General features: G+C 49.0%; 1 protein-coding gene across 1 annotated transcript in view; it reads right to left on the bottom strand.

The window, feature by feature from the left end:
- Positions 1-21,785, bottom strand: part of NPAS2 (neuronal PAS domain protein 2) — a 171,393-nt gene that overhangs the window by 43,075 nt on the left and 106,533 nt on the right. The window contains exons 4-5 of the mRNA XM_056116692.1: positions 18,179-18,270; positions 13,585-13,674 (exon numbers count right to left, since the gene is read on the bottom strand). Coding sequence (XP_055972667.1) covers positions 13,585-13,674; positions 18,179-18,270 — 182 coding nt within the window. The remainder of the gene's footprint in view (positions 1-13,584; positions 13,675-18,178; positions 18,271-21,785) is intronic.

Consider the following 21,785-nt stretch of genomic DNA (forward strand, 5'->3'; position numbering starts at 1 on the left):
AGTTATCTTTAAATGTTTGGAAAAATTCGCTAGGGAATCCATCAGGACCTGGGCTTTTGTTTTTGGGAAGATTTTTGATTACAGTTTCAATTTATTAATAGGTCTATTCAGGTATTCCAGATCTTCTTGATTCAGCCTTGGGAGATTATAGGAATCCAGGAGTTTATCCATTTCTTCTAGGTTCTCTTGTTTCGTGGCATACAGACTTTCAAAGTAGCCTCTGATGTTTTGAATTTCTCTGGTTTCTGTTGTGATGTCCCCCTTTTTATTTCTTATTTGGTTTATTAGGTCTCTCTCTCTTTCTTTGTGAATCTTGCTAGTGTTTTATCAATCTTGTTTATTTCCTTGAAGAATCAACTCGTGGTTTCACTGATCTTTTGGCTTGTTTTTGAGTTTCCATGTCGTTAATTTCTGCTCTAAGTTTTGTTATCTCTTTCCTTCTGCATGGCTTGGGCTCCTTGTATAGCAAAGTTGCAGGCTATAAAATCAGTACCCAAAAGTCCATGACTTTCCTACACGCAAATATTGAGAGAGAAGAAAGTGACATAAAAAAAACAATCCTGTTAACAATCATGCTCAGAAAATCAAGTACCTTGGAATCAGCTTAACTAAGGAGGTAAAGGACCTGTACAAAGAAAACTGCAAAACGCTACTCCACAAAATGAAACAGGACACGAGGAAATGGAAAGATATTCCCTGATCATGGATTGGGAGAATTGACATTGTTAAAATGGCAATGTGCCCCAAAGTATTGTACAGATTCAATGCGATCCTTATAAGGATACCCATGACATTCTTCAAAGAAATGGAGCAAACATTCTTGAAATTCATTTTTCATCATTTTTTCATCATCCTGTTATTCGTCGATTGCCTCGAGCAGGCCCCAGTAACGTCTCCTTCATCCTGGCCCTGAGATTATATTCAAGGCTCCTTAGGAGAATGAGACCCATCATTGTTACTGGTATTTGGCATATTGGCTACACCACGGGGAGTTTGCCAGACTCTGCCGTGTGGGCAGGCTACATTCGGTAGCCTGCCAGTTTGTTCAAAGTAGGAATGAGATAATAAGATGTCATAATAAGATGTCCTGATAAGATGTCTTGGCCGTTGATGGGATTACACGGTGCCAGGGGGCCAGGTGGTGGGTGTGGCCCCCGCCTACTGGAATTTGGAGGATCTGGGTGGAGGATGCTCGACTCCAATCCAAGTAGGCTTGGAGATCTCGGCCCCGGAACCCACGTGGATTTGTCCCTCTGCCAGTACCTTCACATGTGCGGAGAGTGGTCTCAGCATGGTGGTGGCTGGTCCTGGAGGTCTTCGGCTGCCGAAGCCCTGGTCGGGGCGGGGAGGAAAGCTCAACACGCTCCCCTCCAAGGGGCCCCGGGAAGGAACACCCAGGCGCGGGGGCAGAAGACTGCACTGTTCTCGTCCGGGAGCTGGATTTTATAGTCTCTGAGTCTTGGCCGTTGATGGGATTACATGGCGCCAGGGGGCCAGGTGGTGGGTGTGACCCCCGCCTACTGGAATTTGGAGGATCTGGGTGGAGGATGCTCGACTCCAATCCGAGTAGGCTTGGAGATCTCGGCCCCGGAAACCGCGTGGATTTGTCCCTCTGCCAGTACCTTCATGTGTGCGGAGAGTGGTCTCAGCATGGTGGTGGCTGGTCCTGGAGGTCTTCGGCTGCCGGAGCCCTGGTCAGGGCGGGGAGGAAAGCTCAACCCGCTCCCCTTGAAATTCATATGGAACAATAAACCCCCATGAATAACTAAAAAAATCCTTTGAAGAAAAAGAAGATGGGAGGTATCACCTTCCCCAACCTCAAACTCTACTATAAAGTGGTAATAATTAAAACAGCATGGTACTGGAACAAAGCCGCAGACCAATGGAACAGGGTTGAATATCCTGACACACACCCTCAAATATATGATCATCTAATCTTTGATAAGGGAGCAAGAAATGTGAAGTGGAGCAAGGAAAGCCTCTTTAACAAATGCTGCTGGCAAAGCTGGATAGCAACATGCAAAAAAAAAAAAGGTTTATATCTCTACCTAACACCATGTACAAAAATTAGATCAAAATGGATTAAAGACCCCAACATCAGACCAGAATCCATAAAATACATGAAAGACAAGGTTGGCAAAGCCTTCCATGACACTGAAGCTGAAGGTATCTTCAAAGATGACATGCCACTGGCCAAGCATGTGGAAACAGAGATAAACAAATGGGACTATCTTTTTTTTTATTATTAGTGAAACACCATGAGGTACAGTTGTAGATTTACAATTTTTTTGTGCTTGGGTTTCAATTATACAATGAACAAATACCCATCCCTCCACCAGTGCCAATTTTCCACCACCATGGATAATATCCCTCCCACCCCCATCCCCCATCCCACCCTGCCTCTGTGGCAGGGCAATCCCTTGTGTTCTCTCTCTCCTTTTGGGTGTTGTGGTCTGCAAAAGAGGCATTGAGTGGCAAACATGTTCAGTCCATAGTCTACTTTCAACATACATCTCCCTTCCTGGGAGGATCCTCCAAACACCCTTTATTTGGTGCTCTCTTCTCTATCTGAGCTGCCCTTTCCCCTAGAATGCCCGGGTGGCCTCTAAGCTATGGAGTAATCCTCCTGGTGCTGATCTCAGCTATTCTTGGGTATTAATCTCATATTCTGTTACTTTATATCCCCCAGAAGAATGCAGTCTTTCTATGTCTATCCCTCTCTTTTTGACTCATTTCGCTTAGCAAAATGGGACTATCTTAAACTAAGAAGCTTCTGCACCTCAAAAGAAACAGTGACCAAAATACAGACAGTCTACAGAATGGGAAAGGATATTCGCTGAATACACATCCAATAAGGGGTTAATATCAAAGATATACAAGACACTGGTTGAACTCTACTAAAAGAATACATCCAACCCCATCAGAAAATGGGACGATGAAATGAACAGAAACTTTCTCAAAGAAGATATCCAAATGGTCAAAAGGCACATGAAAAATAATGCTCTTCATCACTAATCATCAGGGAGATGCAGATCAAAACAACAATGAGATATCATCTCATATCACAAAGACTGGCCCACATCCAAAAGAACAAAAGCAACCAGTGTTGGTGTGGATGTGGGGAGAAAGGACTCTCCTTCACTGCTGGTGGGAATGCCGACTGGTTCAGCTCTTTTGGAAAACCGTATGGACAATTCTCAAAAAATTAGAAATTAAGCTCCCATCTTCGTTGTCTACGCACCAACATCTCATTATGATGAAAGAGAAATCGAGAAGTTCTACATGGAGCTGGAGAAGTTCTATAAAGAAGACCACACCTTCTACAAGATCGTTGTGGGAGATTTTAATGCCAAGATAGGACCGAGAAGATCAGCTGAAGAACTTCGCATCGGGACCCATGGCCTAGAATGGAACGAACAGGGTGAGAGACTGTTTGAGTTCATCATGTCGACCAAGACCATCCATGGTAACTCACAGTTCCAGAAGGCAGAATCTAAACGTTGGACATGGGAGTCTCCTGGTGGACGATTCCACAACGAAATAGACCACATCATATTCAATCTACGCTTTTGCCTGACCGATGTCGCTGTTGTCCCAAAATTTCGAATGGGATTGGACCACCGTCTCCTTCGTGCAAAATTCTACTTCACAGAGCGGGGAGAAAGGGCTGCAAAGTTCAAAAAGAGAACTCCCAGAATGACCACCAACTGGGAACTCTTTGGCACTATTGCGACAACATGGGAAGATGCCATTGTTGATAACATTGACAAGGAATACGATCGACTGGTTCAGCACCTCCATGAATGTGCGAGGAACGCCAAGAGAGAGATAGCCACAAAAAAATCGCCTGTCTTCGAAAACTCTTGAGCTTATTCGCCAGCGTGGTTTGACGCATGCCTCAGGCAACTGCAAACTAACGTCCGAGCTTGCAAAGCAGTGCAGAGATGCGATGAAGGAAGACCTCAAAGAGAGAAGAGCAGAAGTACTGATAGATGCGGCAGAAGCTGGGAAAAGTATTCGTTACGCCCACCTGTCCTTCGCCAACTACAAGACCAAGATGACTGCCCTCCGACGTCCTGATGGATCCATCACATCCTCCAGAACGGCAATGGAGAAGATTATCCATGACTTCTACTCAAATCTCTTCGATAGCCATGTCCACTTGCCGACATACCAAATTCCACAGGATGGATATGTCGTTCCCAACGTTCTCCCTTCCGAAATCCGACACGCCATTTCGTCGGTAAAGAAACAAACAGCACCCGGCCCAGACAAGGTCAGACCTGAACACCTGAAGAACCTGCCGTCAGTACTCATCAATACACTGGCTCGGCTCTTCACTCGCTACCTGTCTGAATGCAAGGTTCCGTCCCAATGGAAAACCAGCAGGACCGTACTACTGTTCAAGAAGGGAGACATCCATGACATTGGCAACTATTGCCCGATCTGCCTATTGTCTGTCATCTACAAGTTGTTCACTCGAGTCATCCTAAATAGGATTGGCAGAACACTAGATGAAGGACAACCATGCGAGCAAGCCGGGTTCTGCAAAGGATTCAGCACCATCGACCATATCCACACGATAACCAAGCTCATTGAGGTTTCTTGGGAGTTCAAGATGCCGCTCTGTTTAACGTTCATTGATTTAAAGAAGGCCTTTGATTCTGTTGAGACGGAAGCGGTCATTGAAGCCCTAGCCAATCAGGGCATTCAAGCCCAATACATCAAGATCCTCCGTGAGCTGTATTGCGGATTCACTACCAGGATCTCACCATTCTACAAAGAAGTGATCGTTGATGTCAAGAGAGGGGTGCGGCAGGGTAATACCATTTCACCAAAAGTGCCACCCTCGAGAACATCATGCGATGACTGGAATGGAAAGGAATGGGAGTGAAGATAGATGGTTGGCAACTACACCACCTCCGCTTTGCTGATGACATTGTTTTAATAACACCAAACATCAGCCAAGCGGCACAAATGCTGGCCGACTTTGACCGTGAGTGTGGAAAGGTAGGACTACAGCTGAATCTTACGAAGACAATTTTTATGAGAAACAGCCTCGTTCCTGATGCCCCATTCGCTCTCAATGGAACGACCATCTCCGAATGCAACAGCTATGTGTACCTAGGTCAAGAAGTCAACATGACAAATGACCTGGCACCCGAGCTGCGCAGGAGGAAGAGAGCGGCTTGGAATGCCTTCAAGAACGTCGAAGAAATAGCTAAGAGGATGAAGAACCTCCGGCTCCGGGCACATCTCTTTGATTCCACTGTTCTTCCTGCATTAACATATGCCTCAGAGACCTGGGTCCTACGAAAACAGGATGAGAACGCTATTCAGGTCTCCCAAAGAAGAATAGAAAGAGCTATGCTTGGAATATCACGTTTCACTCAAGTGAGAGAAAGAATCCGGAGTTCCAACATCCGTCGACGATCAAGAATCAGGGACGCTGTCTCATTTGCCAAGGTGTCAAAAATCAGATGGGCTGGTCACGTCATGAGATTTAAAGACAACCGCTGGACTAGAGTTGTTACCAACTGGATCCCACGGGATGTCAAAAGACTGTGTGGCCGCCCACCTACCAGATGGTCGGACTTCTTCGTCAAGATCATGAATGATCGGTTTGAGGCTCTTCATGTTCCCAGAGCGAACAGATGCCATTGGGCTTCACTAGCACGCGACAGGGACAAATGGAGACGTTACTGGTGCCCGTTCGAGCAAATCGACAACTAATGGGAAGTTAAGTGATAAGTGATAAGCTCCCATTTGACCCAGCATTACCACTTCTGGGAATATATCCCGGAGAGGCAAAAGAGTACAGTAGAAATGACATCTGCACTTGTATGTTCATTGCTGCACTGTTTACAATACCCAGAATCTGGAAAAAACCCGAGTGTTTGAGAAAAGATGACTGGTTAAAGAAATTTTGGTACATCTGCACAATGGAAAGCTATGCAGCTGTTAGAAAAGATGAAGTCATGAAATTTGCATATAAGTGGATCAACATGAAAAATATCATGTCAAGTGAAATGAGTTGGAAAGAGAGGGACAGACATAGAAAGACTGCACTCATCTGTGGAATATAAAGTAACAGAATAGATGACCAATACCCAAAAATAGTAGAGATAAGGACCAAGAGGTTTAATCCGTGGCTTGGAAGCTGGCCTCAAATGCTGAGGGAAAGCAGCTTAGATAGAGAAGGGAACACCAAGTAAAGGCTGCTTGGAAGGTCCGCTCGGGTTGGTAGATGCGTGGCGAATGTAGACTATAGATAGAACACAAAGGCCACTCAATGCCTCTATTAAAAACTACAACACCCCAAAGGAAAGAGAGAACAAAAGGGAATGTCCTGCCACAGAGGCGGAGTGTGGAGGGGTGATGGGGTAGGGGTGGTGGGAGGGATACTGGGATCATTGGTTGTGGAGAATGGGCACTGGTGGAGGGATGGGTCATCATATGACTGAAATGCAAGCACGAAGGTTTGTCAGTATGTAACTGTACCTCATGGTGATTAACTAATAATAATAATAATAAAAATCAGAAAAGATGGACTGGAGCGATAGTACAGTAGGGAGGGTGTTTGCCTTGCACGCAGCTGACCCACGTTCAATTCCCCGCATCCCATACAATCCCCTGAGCACAGCCAGGAGTAATTCCTGAGTGCAGAGCCAGGAGTAACCCCTGAGCATCACCAGGTATGACCCAGAAAGCAAAAAACAAAAACAAAAACAAAAAAACCCCAAACAAACAAACAAACAACCAGAAAAGCTCTCCAGAAAGCTAACTTTCTGAAATGTCTCAAAGGAACACAGATCATGCATATTTTGGGTCTCTCATTTGGTCTTGCCCCTGCCATGCTCTTCCCCGATCCTGTCCAAGACATGGGACTTGCATTCCATGATCTTTCCTGGAAGTTTTCTTCCAGAAGCTCCTGCAGCCCCAGCCGTGCCTTCCCCCTGCCTCTCGCCAGCACCCCCTCTTTCTTGCCCTCATTAACTCAAAGTGCTGAAATGTGTTGGTGTCACCCCCATGGCATGCTTTTGGTTTTACTTTAAAATCATTTTCTACGCTGAGGCATTTTCTTCTTTTGTCTTGTCTCTGTCAAACTGGCAAAGAACGCTCTAGACTATTTCATCAGAAAATTACTGTACAAAAACCAACAGTGTGAATGCTTGCCATGTCTAGCTTCTAGTGGCAGGAAGGAAAAAGACCATGAGCTTGATAATCTCAGGGAAGGGAGAAATTCCTGCTGCTCTTTACCTCGGTGAAGTCCAAGGATGAATGGATCCCTGTTTCAGGCAGAGAGCAGAGCCCTGGCCTGTCGCCTGAGATACAGACCAAGATGGGTATTGCCTCAGACTCTTCTGGCCTCCCTCAGAAGTGCCCATGACTCTTGACCACTGCCTTGCAGTTCTTCATTCTATCCTTACAAGCTAGCCAGTCACCCTGAGGACTTTTAGCTCTCTTTATGTTCTATAGAGTTCTGAAGAGATTGATCACTGAGTTTTAATATCCCAGTCTCACCATTTGCTGCGTGAATGTAACTTGTCTGCCTCAGCTGCTCATCCATGAACACAGCTAGGTGTCTACTTCAGAGCATCACTGCAAGGACCCAGGAGGAGAGTGAAGGTGCAAGCACCCAAATTCTAGTGCCAGAGCTCTCACTGGGACCTTCTAAACAGCGGGGCCACTAAATGCCAGCTCTTGCTCCGACTGCTCTCGAATTAGGGCTCACTCCCCGAAACTGTAGACCCAGGACTTTCTTTTCTTTTCTTTTCTTTTCTTTTCTTTTCTTTTCTTTTCTTTTCTTTTCTTTAAGGGAAAAGCGAATTTATTTAGCATTGTTTCCAGCCTAGTGGAGGCACTACCAAAGGCCGAGCCTGCACCCTCGCCCCCATCCCCACGAACGCCTGTCCCCACCCCTCCCCAAGGTTCAGTTTCAATTACTCAGAGGCCCCAGCGCTGGGGAAAAGTTTGCACTGGGAACTTACAGCCGGGGTGAGGCAGAGTTACATATGACAAGGTGACATGTACACAGATGTGTTCAGGTGATAGATCCCACAGACATAGTAGCGTGATATTGCAATGGACCAAAGTAGAAATGGGGACAGGTTTTCCCCGACAGGTGATAGGGTGAGAGCTTGTTTGGAGGTTCGAGCAGGGGAGCGCAGCTACTCGTATACCCTCGACTGAAGACTGGTCCGTCTCTATTCAGGGAAGGCCGTCCTCTTTGACCGAGCGCGCAGCTCCGGGAGGGACACACATGGAGCGGTGAGGGAGGAAGGGGATACCTGCCTAGTCAGCCAGATCAGCCGAATCAACCCTGGCGATCAATGGGGTGACAGATGTCGCAGCCAGATCGCCCTCACATCCAAACCAATCTCCAAGCCTACTCGAATTGGGTCTGAGCATCCTCCACCCAGATCCTCCAAATTCCAGTAGGCGGGGGTCACACCCACCAACTGGCCCCCTGGCGCCGTGTAATCCCATCAACAGCCAAGACTCAGAGACTATAAAACCCAGATCCCGGAAGCGCACGGCCGCACTTGCGGCTGTGCGACATCTTATCATCTCATTCCTACTTTGGACAAACTGGCAGGCTACTGAATGTAACCTGCCCACATGGCAGAATCTGGCAAACTCCCCGTGGCGTACCCAATATGCCAAATACCAGTAACAATGAAGGGTCTCATTCTCCTAACTCTGAAAGAGCCTTGAATATGGCACTTAAAAAAAAATCTCAGGGATAGGATGAAGGAGACGTTACTGGGGCCTACTCGAGGCAATCGACGAATAACAGGATGGTTGTGATCGTCATGATTGTCACGGTTCTTGCTCGGATTGGATGATGACAGCAAATGACTATTAGGAAGATAATCTGAGCTCGACCCAGGCTTCCTGAACATCTCTGCACTCGACCCCCTAAGGACGGACAGCAGGGCTGCCAGCTGCCGAGGCCTTGGAAGGACAGGGCACAGCAGTGCTGGCGGGGTCTGCTCCGGACAGGGTGGTCCTTTCCACGGGGCTTCCCTGCCCAGAGCAGAGCAAGGGAGGGTGAGCAGCAGAGAGACTGGCCCAGGAAGCCTCTGTGCCATTTTATTTGGTATGAAATTCTGAAATATGGCACTTCATATTTAAGCGTGAATTTTATTTAAGCTGACATCCAACAGCACGTTATTTATTTATTTACTTTTTTTTATTGGAGTGTCTCCCATTTTGGCTTTCCCTCAGTCTTAGGTGCATTGTCCCAGATCAGCAGTTGTCTGGGGCTCACCAAGTCCATTGCTAACGCGCTGTTTCCTCTCCCCATCAGGCACTGACCTCCTTTGCCCAATTTCTACACCCCACCCTCCCTTCCCTTCTGGTGACCACTAATTTGGCCTCATAGTTTAAAAGTTAATTTTAATTTTATTTTGTTTGTCTAATTTTGCCCCATTTCTCTAAAGGTCAGCTATGAATGAAATCATACATATGTACATTTTCCTCCTTCTAATTTACTTCATGAGATATAACACTTTCCACAGTCCTATGTAGTACTCTCCATAGTTTCATGCATATTGTTCCAAACAGCAGGCTTCATATTTTCACAGTCACGGTACATATATCATGGTCCTCCCATTGTTCATCAATTTTGCTCGAGCGGGCCCAGTAACATCTCCATCGTGAGACTTGTTGTTACTGTGTTTGGCATATCGAATACATCATGGGTAGCTTGCCAGGCTTTGCCGTGTGGGTGAGATACTCTCGGTAGCTTGCTGGGCTCTCCGAGAGGGGCGGAGGAATTGAACTCAGGTCAGCCACGTTGATTGTGTGCAAGGCAAACGCCCTATCGCTGTGCTATCGCTCCAGCCCAGTAGAAGCTTTCATATATTCCATATTTTTCATATTCATCAGGCTCCAATATTTTGTAGTTCCCATTGTATGTGTCTAAATATAGATATACACACTTATACATACCATGTCTTCATCTAGTCATTTGTGGTTTTTAGGCTGCACCTGGCAGTGCTCAGGACTTACTCCTGGTGTGCACTAAGGAATTACTCCTGGAAGACTTGGGAGACCATATGGGGTGCAGGGAATCGAGCCTGGGTTGACTACGTGCAAGGCAAGAGCCAGACAACCCTCGGGTCCCAAGAAACCCTCTGTGCATGAGCCTTGGGTTATTTCCACACCTTGGCTAATGTAAATAGCATGAACATGGGATGGTTGTATGTACTTTAATAGCATTTAAAAATATATATATGTTTAGGCAAAATACCAGGAATGGCACAATTAGGTGGATGAAATTTCTGTCTTTAGTTTTTGACGGAGCCTTTAAACTATTTCCCACCTTGCAGCGATGTATATTCACACTAACAGTGGAGAGTTCCGTCCCTCCATATTCTCTCCAACAAGAGGCTTCCAGTGACCACTTGGTCTGCCCACCCACCCGCAGAGACACACCTCAATGGCAAGCAAAGAGGGAAAAACAACGATAGTTTGGTAACAACTGAGCTAGAAGGAAGCAGAATTTAAGTCTGGGGGTGTCCAGGTAGGGTTCACAGCCAATGGACAACTCGGGAGGTGACACTTAGTATCTCTCTATGCATACATCTACTAGGCATTCAAATAGACCAAGGATTCCATTGGACAGTCAGGTTTGGGCCTGCAGTGACGAGACATGCAGGGCCTGACGAGACGGGGGTGGAGCTGGTCCTGTCCTCCCCACCCCAACGAGATCCCCAAGTCATCACCCACGAATGGCCTTTCTGGCTCCTGATCAAGCTGCTTAATGGCCATGATCCCAGAGACTCAGAAACAAATCTTGAAACCCAGTGACTTTTGACTGAAACGTGTCTGGACCATGCAGCAGGTTACTGTCACCAGGCCACCCCAGGAGGGGAAAGGGTGTTGTCCCTCCGCCTGCTCCCCCTTGGTGGCTTGGTGGCCACCATCCTCCAGAGGCCATTGGACAGTCAGGCTTGGGCCCGCAGTGATGAGATATGTTGGGTCTCACAGGATGGGGGTGGAGCCGGCCCTTTCCTCCCTGTCCCAACAAGACCCCGAGTCACTGCTCACAAACGGCCTCTCTGGATCCTGATCAAGCTGCTTAACGGCCATGATCCCAGAGACTCAGGAACAAATCTCAGAACCCAGGAGGTTTTGGAAAGAAATCCTTCCAGATTTAATTGCTAAAATTTTGGAATTTCAAAATCATGCGGCCACTATTGTGGCCACGCAACATCATATGTTATTCATAACCAGCAATAGAAAACAAATTGTCTACTTCTGCCTTTTCCAGCAGAGCTGAGTGTGGGGGTAAAATCCCAAATAATATGGTGGGTCTGGTGTCAAAATATCGAATGTAATCAAAGTAGAGAGAGAGTAATTTGGAAATCATCTGCCCCACAGGTAGGGGGAGGGTGTGGGATGAGGGGTATACTGGGGTTTTTGGTGGTGGAGAATGAGCACTGGTGAAGGTACGGTTGTTTCATTGTATGACCGAGACTTAAACCCGAAAGCTTTGTAACTGCTCTCACGATGATTCAATAAATAAAATTATAAAAAATGAAAAAAAAGTAAGGTGGAGTTCATGCACAATTCAATCAGTCTAATTAGTTGCTGAATAAATAGCAGTATTCCTACATTAAAAAAATAGGCCAAGGATTACAGAGTCTGGGACACTTCTGTCCCTTTCCAAGTTAGACAGTAATTTTTGAAAGAGATCCTAAGTTGTTCCATAATTTCAAATCTAAAGAATTACCAACTTATGCTCTAGGTCCCTCCTGTCATATCTAACAACTGGATCAACTGACAATTATAAGAGGATAAAGTACCAATATAAATCATTTCTGTTTGGAACGGGCCTGGATTCCTTCACCTCATGCCTTGGTCCCAAGGAGGCTGTATTTCACTGCTTCCAACCCTTCACAGTCCCATCATTTCATTCAATCAGGGTACTCCCATTGTTCATCGATTTTCTCGAAGGGGGCCCAGTAACGTCTCCATTTTGAGACTTGTTGTTACTGTGTTTGGCATATTGAATACGTCACGGGGAGCTTGGATACTCTCGGTAGCTTGCCGGGCTCTCTGAGAGGGGCGGAGGAATCGAACCCAGCTTGGCTGGGCTGGCTGCGCGTAAGGCAAACGCCCTACTGCTGTGCCATCACTCCATTCAATGGCAAACAAAAACTCCCTCCAAAGAAGCACCTTCTCTCCAATCTCCTTAACCTTCCTCAGATCGGCCCAGGGTAGCTGAGCAGATTGGATGAGGCCCCTGCAGAGGCTGCACCTCAAATTGATACGGAATCAGCTTCTCAAAGCCTTGGGGGTGAGTGAGAGAGAGTGGGAGAGAGGACAGGCTTAATGCGCTTCCCTGTCCTGAAACAGTCCCCAGTCTGATCCCTGGCACCACACGTGGTTCCCTGAGCGCAGAGCCAGGGTAAGCCCTGGGCACGGCTGAATTTGCCCTCAAATAAATAAGTTAACAAACAACCCCCGCGCTTCAGGGCTGAGTTGCAGCGAGCCTCTTTCGACAGTGACCAGAGAGAGAGGACTGAGCCGCTCCCACAGCTCCCGGGCGAAGGCGCCCTGGACTCGGCGGAGACAGCTGGAGCATGAGCCCACGCAGATGGGGCTGTGCACAGCCTCTGCCGGGAGGCACACGCCACTCGGGGCCCCAACACCCAGGACCAGCGCAGGAAGAACACGGCTCACGGCCTGGATCTCGGCAGGGAGAGCTGTCCACAGGAAAGACGGGCTGGAAGGCCTCTCAGGGAAACCGAGTCAGGACGCTGTGACATCGCTGCTGGCAGCTGAGCAGTGGGAAGCCAGCGTGCGCTCCGTGAGCCGTGTCCTCGCCTGGACCTCCTGCCTCCAAGCTCAGGACACGGTGACCCCCCGAAGACCCGGCGACCTTCTGCAGAGCTGGGCTGGGAGTGGGCTCTGGCAGGCTGGGTAGAGGGAGAGAGCGTGTCCTCGGCTCTCCCCTGCTGGGTGGCAGGAAGCAGAAGGGGGGTGCGGGGGGGCGCTCCCCAGCAGCCCTTCCCGGCCCCTACGTGTGCCTGCAAGTCGTGGCCTTGTGGCGGAGGGTGGGCCGTGCACAGAGGCGGCGGGAGGAGGTGGCTGCTGTCTCTGTCACGTCCACAGCCACGTCTCTGTCCGTGCCCCACGGCCGCCTGGCCCCCCTGGACGGCAGCGCCGCCCCCTCCAGCCCATCCAGTGGCCTCGTTCTCCAGTGCTCCTGGTCCAGCGAGGCCTCAACACACGGTTCTCCTGTCACACCCCATCACCTGTGACTGAGTCCCCAGCACTCCTCACTCTCACACTTTAAGTTCCGGACCCAGTTCCAGCCACCCAGAGCCGTGCTCCCTGCGGCTGTCTGCTGCGTGTCCCACACCTGCTCTCAGGGGAGCTGGGTGCCCCAGCCGCATAACTGTCCTCGGACCTGCCACACCGTGACTGCATGCCTCCTCTGCTCCCAGAGCACTGGCCGACTGGTCCCAGGACTCCTCCACCCCCCCCCCCCTTCACCTCCCCCTGCCGGCTCCGCTGCCCCTCGTGCAGAACTGGTCCCCGCAGTGGCAGCCCTGGGGCAGTACTCACCGGCAGGTGCCCGAGGAGTGGGGTGATGCTGTCTGAGACGTACAGGATGCTGCCCTCCGTGGTCACCGCGATGATGAAGCCGTCTAGAGCCTGCGGAGACAGACCAGCCCCACGAGTTGGGGCTCCGCGTCAGGCAGGGCTCCGTGTCCCCCGGAAGACCCTGCTAAGAGCCGCGCCACTCAGCGCTGCCTCACGCGCAGCGTGGTTTGCCCACAGTGCTGTCCAGCTGGGCAAGAGTGCGCACAAGCAGTGAAGGCTCCGTCAGGAAACTCTGACCTGTTGGGGTCTGAAAGCAAAGTGCAGTCGTGGAAACGGCCTAAGCCTTTTGCTGGTCCAAATGCCATCAGGCTAACTCAGAAAGAGCCCAAGCCCCAGGAAGGGATGTGTGATGCCTTACGGCTCCGCCAACGGCACTCTGAGCCCAGCAGTGAAGAATCACAGAAGAGTAGAGACCAAAGACGCACTAAAGACAGAACGTCCCCGGTGGGTTCGCAGCTGACCACTGTGATCTGATGGGGCTGTCTGCAAGGAAACTTTAGGGCAGCCCAGAGTGTGTGTGTGTGTGTGTGTGTGTGTGTGTGTGTGTGTGTGTGTGTGTGGAGGGCGGGGCAGGGTGGGGTGGGGCAGGCAGCTCCAGGAGATGTGGAAGGATTGCAGAACGTGGAAAACTGCGTTTGCCTGAAAGTTAGGCGTCCTGCTCTCAAGCTGGTGTCAGAGAAGAGGAAAGGCAGCCGTCATGTCCGACCCTTCACACTGGGCGCACATAACCGCAAGGTGGTTCTTAAGAGCTACTGGACCCAGTTCAGCAAGGGCCACCTGGCAGCTGGCTCTAAGGGCGCACCGGAGAATGAAAGAACGGCTCACAGCGACCAGCGCCTTCCCCTGGGCTTCACGGAGCAACCCCAGGCCCACTTTCCCCAGGCCCTGCTTCTGTGATATAGTATATTTCTCTGATAGGAAAAAAATTTCTACTTTGGGTAAGCCAAAACCAAAATTGAAATCTGTGCCTAGAAAGTTCTGGAAACACGTCACCATGTACTCAGCTCCTGCGGGGGGCTGCTGAATAGCTAGCAAGATGGCACTTGCTCTTGCCCTGACAGAGAGGGAGGTGCCTACCAAATGCCAAAGGTCGGGAGAGCTCTTCTCAGCCGGAAAACGAACACTGGGGTCGCCCAGTTCCTGACACTTAAGTGCTGCAGTGTTCGGGGCTGGAGAATATATCGAAGCACATTCCTCAGGGCGCATCTACCTCCCAGGTCTCACCAGTGGGTTTCAGCTGGGACTGACTCTGTGCCCTCACGTCCTAGGTGCTTGTGGTAGTCGAAGGGGGGCTTTGGACAGCACTGGCGTGGGAGCTGCTGGCGTCTCTCGGCAGAGGCCAAGGAAGCCCTGGAGTGCCCGCTGATAGCCACCCACCTGTGGTGACCAGCCCCAAGCGGGGCCCGGCCTGACTGGCTTTACACTCTTTCAGAACATGCAGCCACACCCGCCCTGCTTTCCTTTCTGCTTCCTCTCCAGGGTTTTTCGGAATTGTTTCATTGATTTGATTTCGGTTTGGGGGTCACTCCTGGCGGTGCTCAGGGGACGGGCAGTGCTGGGGGTTGCACTGGGCTTCAGGCAGGCCGAGCACGCACCCGGCCCCCGAGCCTGCCCCCAGCCTCTGATTTGACTGAGATCATGTGTTCGGTGCTTCTGAGGAGGTGAGGCCTACAGATGAAGTCACACCACCTGTTTTGGAAAAAACAGATGAGACACCGGGCAGAGCAGGGGCAGTGCAGAAGATCTTCTTTTCCGGGGCCCCCGTCGCCTCCTGAATGACAGAGGAAGTGGGTGTTGAAAAGCTGTAGTTATTTATAGACGGGAGATAACTTTCATCAGCTCATTGGCATTTTCCACCCGGCGCCCAGGAGCTGCACTGAGTCACTGTTGTAAGAACGCTCTGCTTGCAGGGGAGCCCTACACAGGCAACGCACAGTGGCGCAGCGGACCAGGGCGCAGGCTGCGTCCCCCCCCATGAGGTGGAGCAGGGCACAGACTGTGTCCCCCATGGGCGGTGGCTGCCCATGACTCAGGGATGCCAGGTGATGTCCTGACCCCCTTCCCGTACTAGCGACACAGCAGTGGGAAGCAGGGTCTCTTCCTGCCTGTTTCCGACCCGACGGAGTGTCACTGTACTATGTGGGACCACCCCTGGCTGAGTGAAAGGATCATTCTGGGTTTTTCCATAAAACTCAGGCTCGACATGGTCTAGCCAGCTACCAGCTCCCCAGAGCACTGCACTGCAGAGTACTCAGAGTCCCCCGCAAGCTCTCCCTGTAAGGGTGGTCTTCTTTTGTGGTGGTTCGTTTGGTGGGAGGCACACTCGGTGGTGCTCAGGACACGGGTCACTCCTGGCGCTGGGGACAAACCCAGGACTCCTGTCCGCATTACAGTGCTCTGTCTCTTTGATCTGGGTGAGATTCTGCCCTCTCGAGCACCCCCTACTGGCCGTACTGTTCATCTCCTCTTTCAGAAGCCCCCTGGATGGGTCGGCCTGGAGTTTGGTTTGGGCCTTTTTGAGAGAAGAAGGAAGGAGGGGGTGTCTCCAGGATCTAGGGGGTCCACTTCCTGGGGCCCAGTGAGCTTGATCTCATGTAAAATAAGGAGACGAGAGCATGGCCCAGAGCGGCCTGCAGGAGCCTGTCCATCAGAGCAAGGACACAGGGGTGGTCACACACCACCAGCTAAACAGAAATCTAAAGGCAATGACTCGAGGGTTTCCCAGATTCCCTGAAGCGACACTTCGTGCAGAACGTCTGCTGTTTCTAGGGCTCCAATTTCTGGTCTCACTCCCACATCTCGTGGGATTTCCTTTAGATCCATATCAAGGAGTGAACACTGGAAACAAGGAAAATGTAGTCATGTAAATCTAGAATCTCCTGTTTGTGACTATTCTAAGCGCCAGTCCTTTCTCCACTAACGTATATCCACTTTTTCTACTGTACGAAATTCTGTTTTCCTCAAACTCTATCTTGAAACTGAATGGGAAAAAGTTTGTGTTCAAGGCATTTGAAAAAGACACCAGGTGTGTTTAGACTGCAGGAAGTCCTCATGAGTGCCATGAAACTAAGCCAAGGCTCAGCGGAAACTTCAGCCTTGAGTGAATTGAATAAAATGAACAACGTGCTCAATGGAAAATTGCCTGAAGGCCTTTGAATTATGTCATTTTGCTCAATATTGGCTGGGGTTATTTTTCCCTCATCAATGTTATAATAAAACGATGTTGATTGAAAGAATGCTTTGTTTGAGAATCTGCTGTACTTTTCCATAAGAATTAAAAGATAAAACGACTCATAAAGTAGCATAGTGATGCATTAATTCAAAAAAATTCACAAGCAGCCCTAAATGTAACACACTTAAAAGGCATTGCTTCTGGAAAAATTCCACATTTTCTTTAACTAAATTTCACACGTGGATTGAAGTTTCTCTTCCTCTATGCAATTGTTCATCAGCATGTTTACTTTTCATAATATTTGGACATCTTCATCCTGGCATTTTTTTTCTCTAGGACTTTCTGTTCTCTGCAGATCTAATCCATGGAAATTGGAGCGTCTGCCAGTCCTCTCTAAGCATGTAAGACGCAGCACAGAGGGGCTGGAGCAATAGCACAGCGGGTAGGGCATTTGCCTTGCCTGTGGCCGACCCGGCTTTGATTCTTGGTATCCCATATGGTCCTCCGAGCACTACCAGGAGTAATTCCTGAGTGGAGAGCCAGGAGTAAACCCTGAACACTGCTGGGTGTGACCCAAAAAGAAAAAGAAAAAACAAAACAAACAAACAAACAAAAAAGATGCAGCATAGAGAGACTTATCTTGAGAAGTCACTGGCAGAACCACTCAAACTTCCTCTGCCAGGACGCCCATCGGTACCCTCCAAGCCTCAGGGTCAGACCCCACATCTCGGACTGTCCTTTCACAGCTGCTCCCCACTCCCCAAGGCCCCCTCAGTGGGTGTGGAGGTCAGAGGTCAGGCCAGACCTCAGGGGCTTCCCCCACGTCGGCCATGACAGTCGAGAAGGTGCCAGAATCAGGCACCCCACAGCTGAGGCAGAGACGGAGGCAGGAAGGGGCATGTGCTGGGTGGGAGACAAGGGGCTCATTTGGGCTCACTGCCACATGCCAAAGTGAGGTAAGATGAGCCTGAATTAAAAGCATAACCTTAAAGAAAATAAAATTATTTTCCGTGTTCCACTGGGGGAAAAGGCAGACAGACTGCCTGCATTCTAAAGAGGAACCAACCTGAGCCCAGTGTCTGGGCAGAGAAATGATCTCCCTTTGTCCTTCCCGCGGCCCGTGAGGGCTCCCTGCCTGCCCCTTCTGCTTCCTCTCTTTGAGGAGACAGGAGCAGCCTGGCCTGCAGGCTCCTGGGCAGTCCAGGCCCAGACCCTGGCTCTGTACTCCTTTTTCAGATTCGTGTCAAACACCAGCAACCGCATGCACATTTTCCCAGGGATCTTCAGTTCTACGGCCTCTTTCCAGAATCAAGAATGGTAACTTACTTTGGGCAGAATATGTTCTAATTTACTGAAGGAGCGAGTCTGAAAAGCATCCCTCACCTCTAACATCAGCTGGGTGAACTCCTCATTGCTCAGGAACGAAGGTTTCCAATCCTGTTGAATGTCACAGATTTCTGTTTGTGCTGAGACTTCTATAAAATAATAATAATAATAATAATAATAATGAGCTTTCATTTTCAAAGGCACCTAGAATAGAAATTGGAGCGGACAGTTAGAACACATGCTGTTTCTATGTTGCTCTGTGTAACCTCTGTGTAGTTTAATTAAAGAAGCCAACTGCAGCATATGTTGGCCCGGTTTCCAAGGACCGGGAGCTTTGATTGAACAGGCTTAAAAACATCTCTTGTTGTTTTCACACCCTCTCATGAAGCTTCGGGAATGGGGAGCCTCACTCTGCATGGTGTAGACCCTGCCAATGGCGCTCAATTGACTCCCAACAAGCCTGTCGTCGATGGCTGGAGTGAGGTCACTGCTGAGACAATAGCATGGCACGTGAGACAGTGGGCAAGACACTGGCCTTCCACACACCAGCCGGGCTTCCATCCGTAGTACCCAGATGGTGTTCCTGAGCAGCACTAGGAGTGGTCCCTGAGCACAGAGCCAGGAGCAAGCCCGGAGGTCCTCTGGGGGTGACCCCAAAACAAGAAACAAAAACAAAAATTTGGGATGGCTAGGCATGTTTATAAGCTCCCTCTTTAGGGTCAAGGTGAAGCAAAATACCCAAGGCAGTTTCAGGCTTCCAGGAAAATCTTGGATTTGTGGTGGAGAATCTATTATGTCTGTATGGAATGACGTATAGTTCAGCATTCCCAATGACTGAAGTTTAATGTGCTTTACAAACGCATGTTATCTAGTTGCTTTTAACGCCAGAATTTACTCTACTCAAAGCTTCTGGGCTAACTTAGAGTTGGTTTATTCAGATGAAACAAGATATCTCTAAATCAAGGTGTCATTCATGTTTGTAAATCCAGTAATTGGTCTACACAAGACTCCTTAAATATGCTAATTTGTTTGCATTTTGAAAGAAGTTTGTTTAATTATCATCCGATCACATATTACAGACACTCCAAATACCACATAGAATGCTTTTTCTCCTTCAACTTATCATTCACCTTTAATCATATGTTTGATTACTACATATTTCACTTTATATAGTAAATCTGTAAAAATTAAAATAGCACTCATAGATATTATATAGAAATACAACAGCACTCATGGGTCACTCGGGCAGTGCTTGGGGAACCCTCTGTGGTGCCGGGGATTCGACCTGAGTCAACTGCAGACAAGGAAAGTGCCCGACCCAATGTCCTACCTCTCTGGCCCAGACAAAATACTTTTGAGTCAAAAATTTTTGGAAAGAAACACAGACTCTCATTGTAATTTGGAATACTTCAAAGAGAATAAATATGCATCCCAGGATCAAAATTTATCCCCTGAGCTAAGAAAATAGGAATGTTTGAAAGATTGTGGAAGAACAGAGGTAAATAATTTAGCTACCTGGCCCCAATTACCATTCCTTACTCATCACGCTGCATCCCTTCAGTGTGGAGGCAGAAAGCATGTCTAAATGCATGGTTCGTAACCTGTGCTACATAGAGAAATCACCTTGAGAGCTTTAAAAATATTAGTGTTCAGCCAGGGAGATGGTACAGCAGGTAAGGTAGGTAAAGTTTGCAGGTGGCTGACCCTAATCCAAGTACCTGGAGCCCTTTCAGGAGTGATCCCAAAGCCCAGCCAGGACTAGACCCTGGGCTCTTCAGAGTGTAGACCCCACTGAAAGAAAACCAAACACTAGGGTTTGGGCCTTGCTCAATGGTGTAACTGTAGTAGACCCTCATGTGTTCATACACGGCTCCCCAACCCCACAACCATAACGTCTGCCCATGGTGGTGCTGTCCGCTCCCAGATGGCTCGTTTCCACCTACTGACAGAGTCAGTGGGCTTTCAAAACTCCTGAAAATTTAACAATCTTCTTTTGCAAGCTGGGACAAGTCAGTTCCTGATCATAACCAGGGTTCTGTCCCAGAAATCCATTGGCCTGTGAGGTGCAACCCTGTCAAGTATATTGTAAAAGCTCTGGGAGCTTAGTTCATCTGTGGTGGCCCTGGAATGTGCTGCAGACATCAGTCTATGGATTCAGTACCCAGCGCCACCTCCCAGCCCAGGGAAGCCCGGCGGCACTGCTGCCTGTGCTCTCTAGTGCCGTGACAGAGAATCTGAGTTCTGGTGCAGTTTGATCAAATGCCAGGAGAAAGCAAGAAAAGATTCAGATACATGATGCTGACAGGCACTGGCGGGTGGGATCCAGAACAGGGATGGTCATGCTGTGGAAAGCTAGAGTGTGAGCCTGAGAGTCCCTTAGAGGCCCCTGCATGGCCTCAGTTGGATGAGCAATGGAGCCTGGGATAGAGCAATTGCACAGTGCCAGCTTGCAGCACGGAGGCAGGACTGACTCGAGATGCAGTGATCCCGGGTACCACTGCCAACATGCGTGGGCGCCACGACTAAGAATGTGAGTCCCACCACCAATAAGCGAGCCAGTGTGCTCACTGCAGTGATGACAAAAACCAAGGGAAAGAAAAAGAAAAGGAAAGAAGCATGTATGGCTCTGAAGCGCAGAGGTGTGGCTCTGGGTGGGGCCCTGCCAGCAGAGCTGGGCCAGCGTGGGTGCAAGTGCAATGCTGACGAGGACTTTCTGCCCAACTGCAGGTACCCGTGTAGTTGCTGACACAACAAATTAGAAGACAAGTTCTCCGTTGAGTGTTTTGCTTTGATTCGTATTTTGGCCCAGCAACTCTATGCTCTGGATTCTGTTTTCAATAAGGGGAATTGCAGAAGCTGAGAGGGAAACTGAGTTAGCCTTTAGCTGGTTGCATTTAAGAGGACTGTGCAGAAATGAAAATGACAATGAGATATGACTTTACACTTCACTTTAGTAGAGACAGAATGGTCTCTACTAAAAAGACAGGAAACAGCCAACATTGGTGGAGATGTGGTGAGAAGGGACACCTCATTCCCTGGATGGCAGCTGACGGACTGGAACTGCCAACTGGTTCAGCCTGTATGGAAAACTCTATGGAGATTTCTCAAAGATTCAAATGAAAATCCCAGATGATCCAGCAATCCCATAAATGCGAAAAGAAATTCGCACACCTGTGTTCATTGCAGCACTGCTTGCAATAGTAAATATCTGGAAGCAATCCAAATGCCCAATCAGAGATCAGCAGATAAAGAAATTATGGGAGAAAAGAAATTGTGGTATATTACACAATAAACTGCTACTTAGCTTCAAGAAAAGGTGGAATCTTGCATTTTATTACAACGTGGAGGGAACTGCAGCATGTCATGTTAGAGCAAAGTGAGTCAAAGGACAAGTGTTGGATGATTTCACTCATAAGTGGCACATAACGGGGCAAAACGAGGGAACAGACAGTGTCCAATAAAAACAAACCCTTGGCAAAGGATGTGAGGTTAGCCAGTGGGGCTGGGGGCAGGGGAGGGGATGCGGGACTGATAGGGACTAGAAGGTACATCAGGGTAGTCCTGGAGAAGGGACGCTCAGCATGAGCCCGAGTGTCACGAGAGGGCACTGGCGGGGGCCGCCCCCAGCACTGGTCTGCAGTCCAGGCCCGGAGTGGAGGGTTCT

Source organism: Sorex fumeus, unplaced genomic scaffold (assembly GCF_029834395.1).
Source record: "Sorex fumeus unplaced genomic scaffold, SorFum_2.1 ptg000033l, whole genome shotgun sequence".
NCBI lineage: Eukaryota > Metazoa > Chordata > Mammalia > Eulipotyphla > Soricidae > Sorex > Sorex fumeus.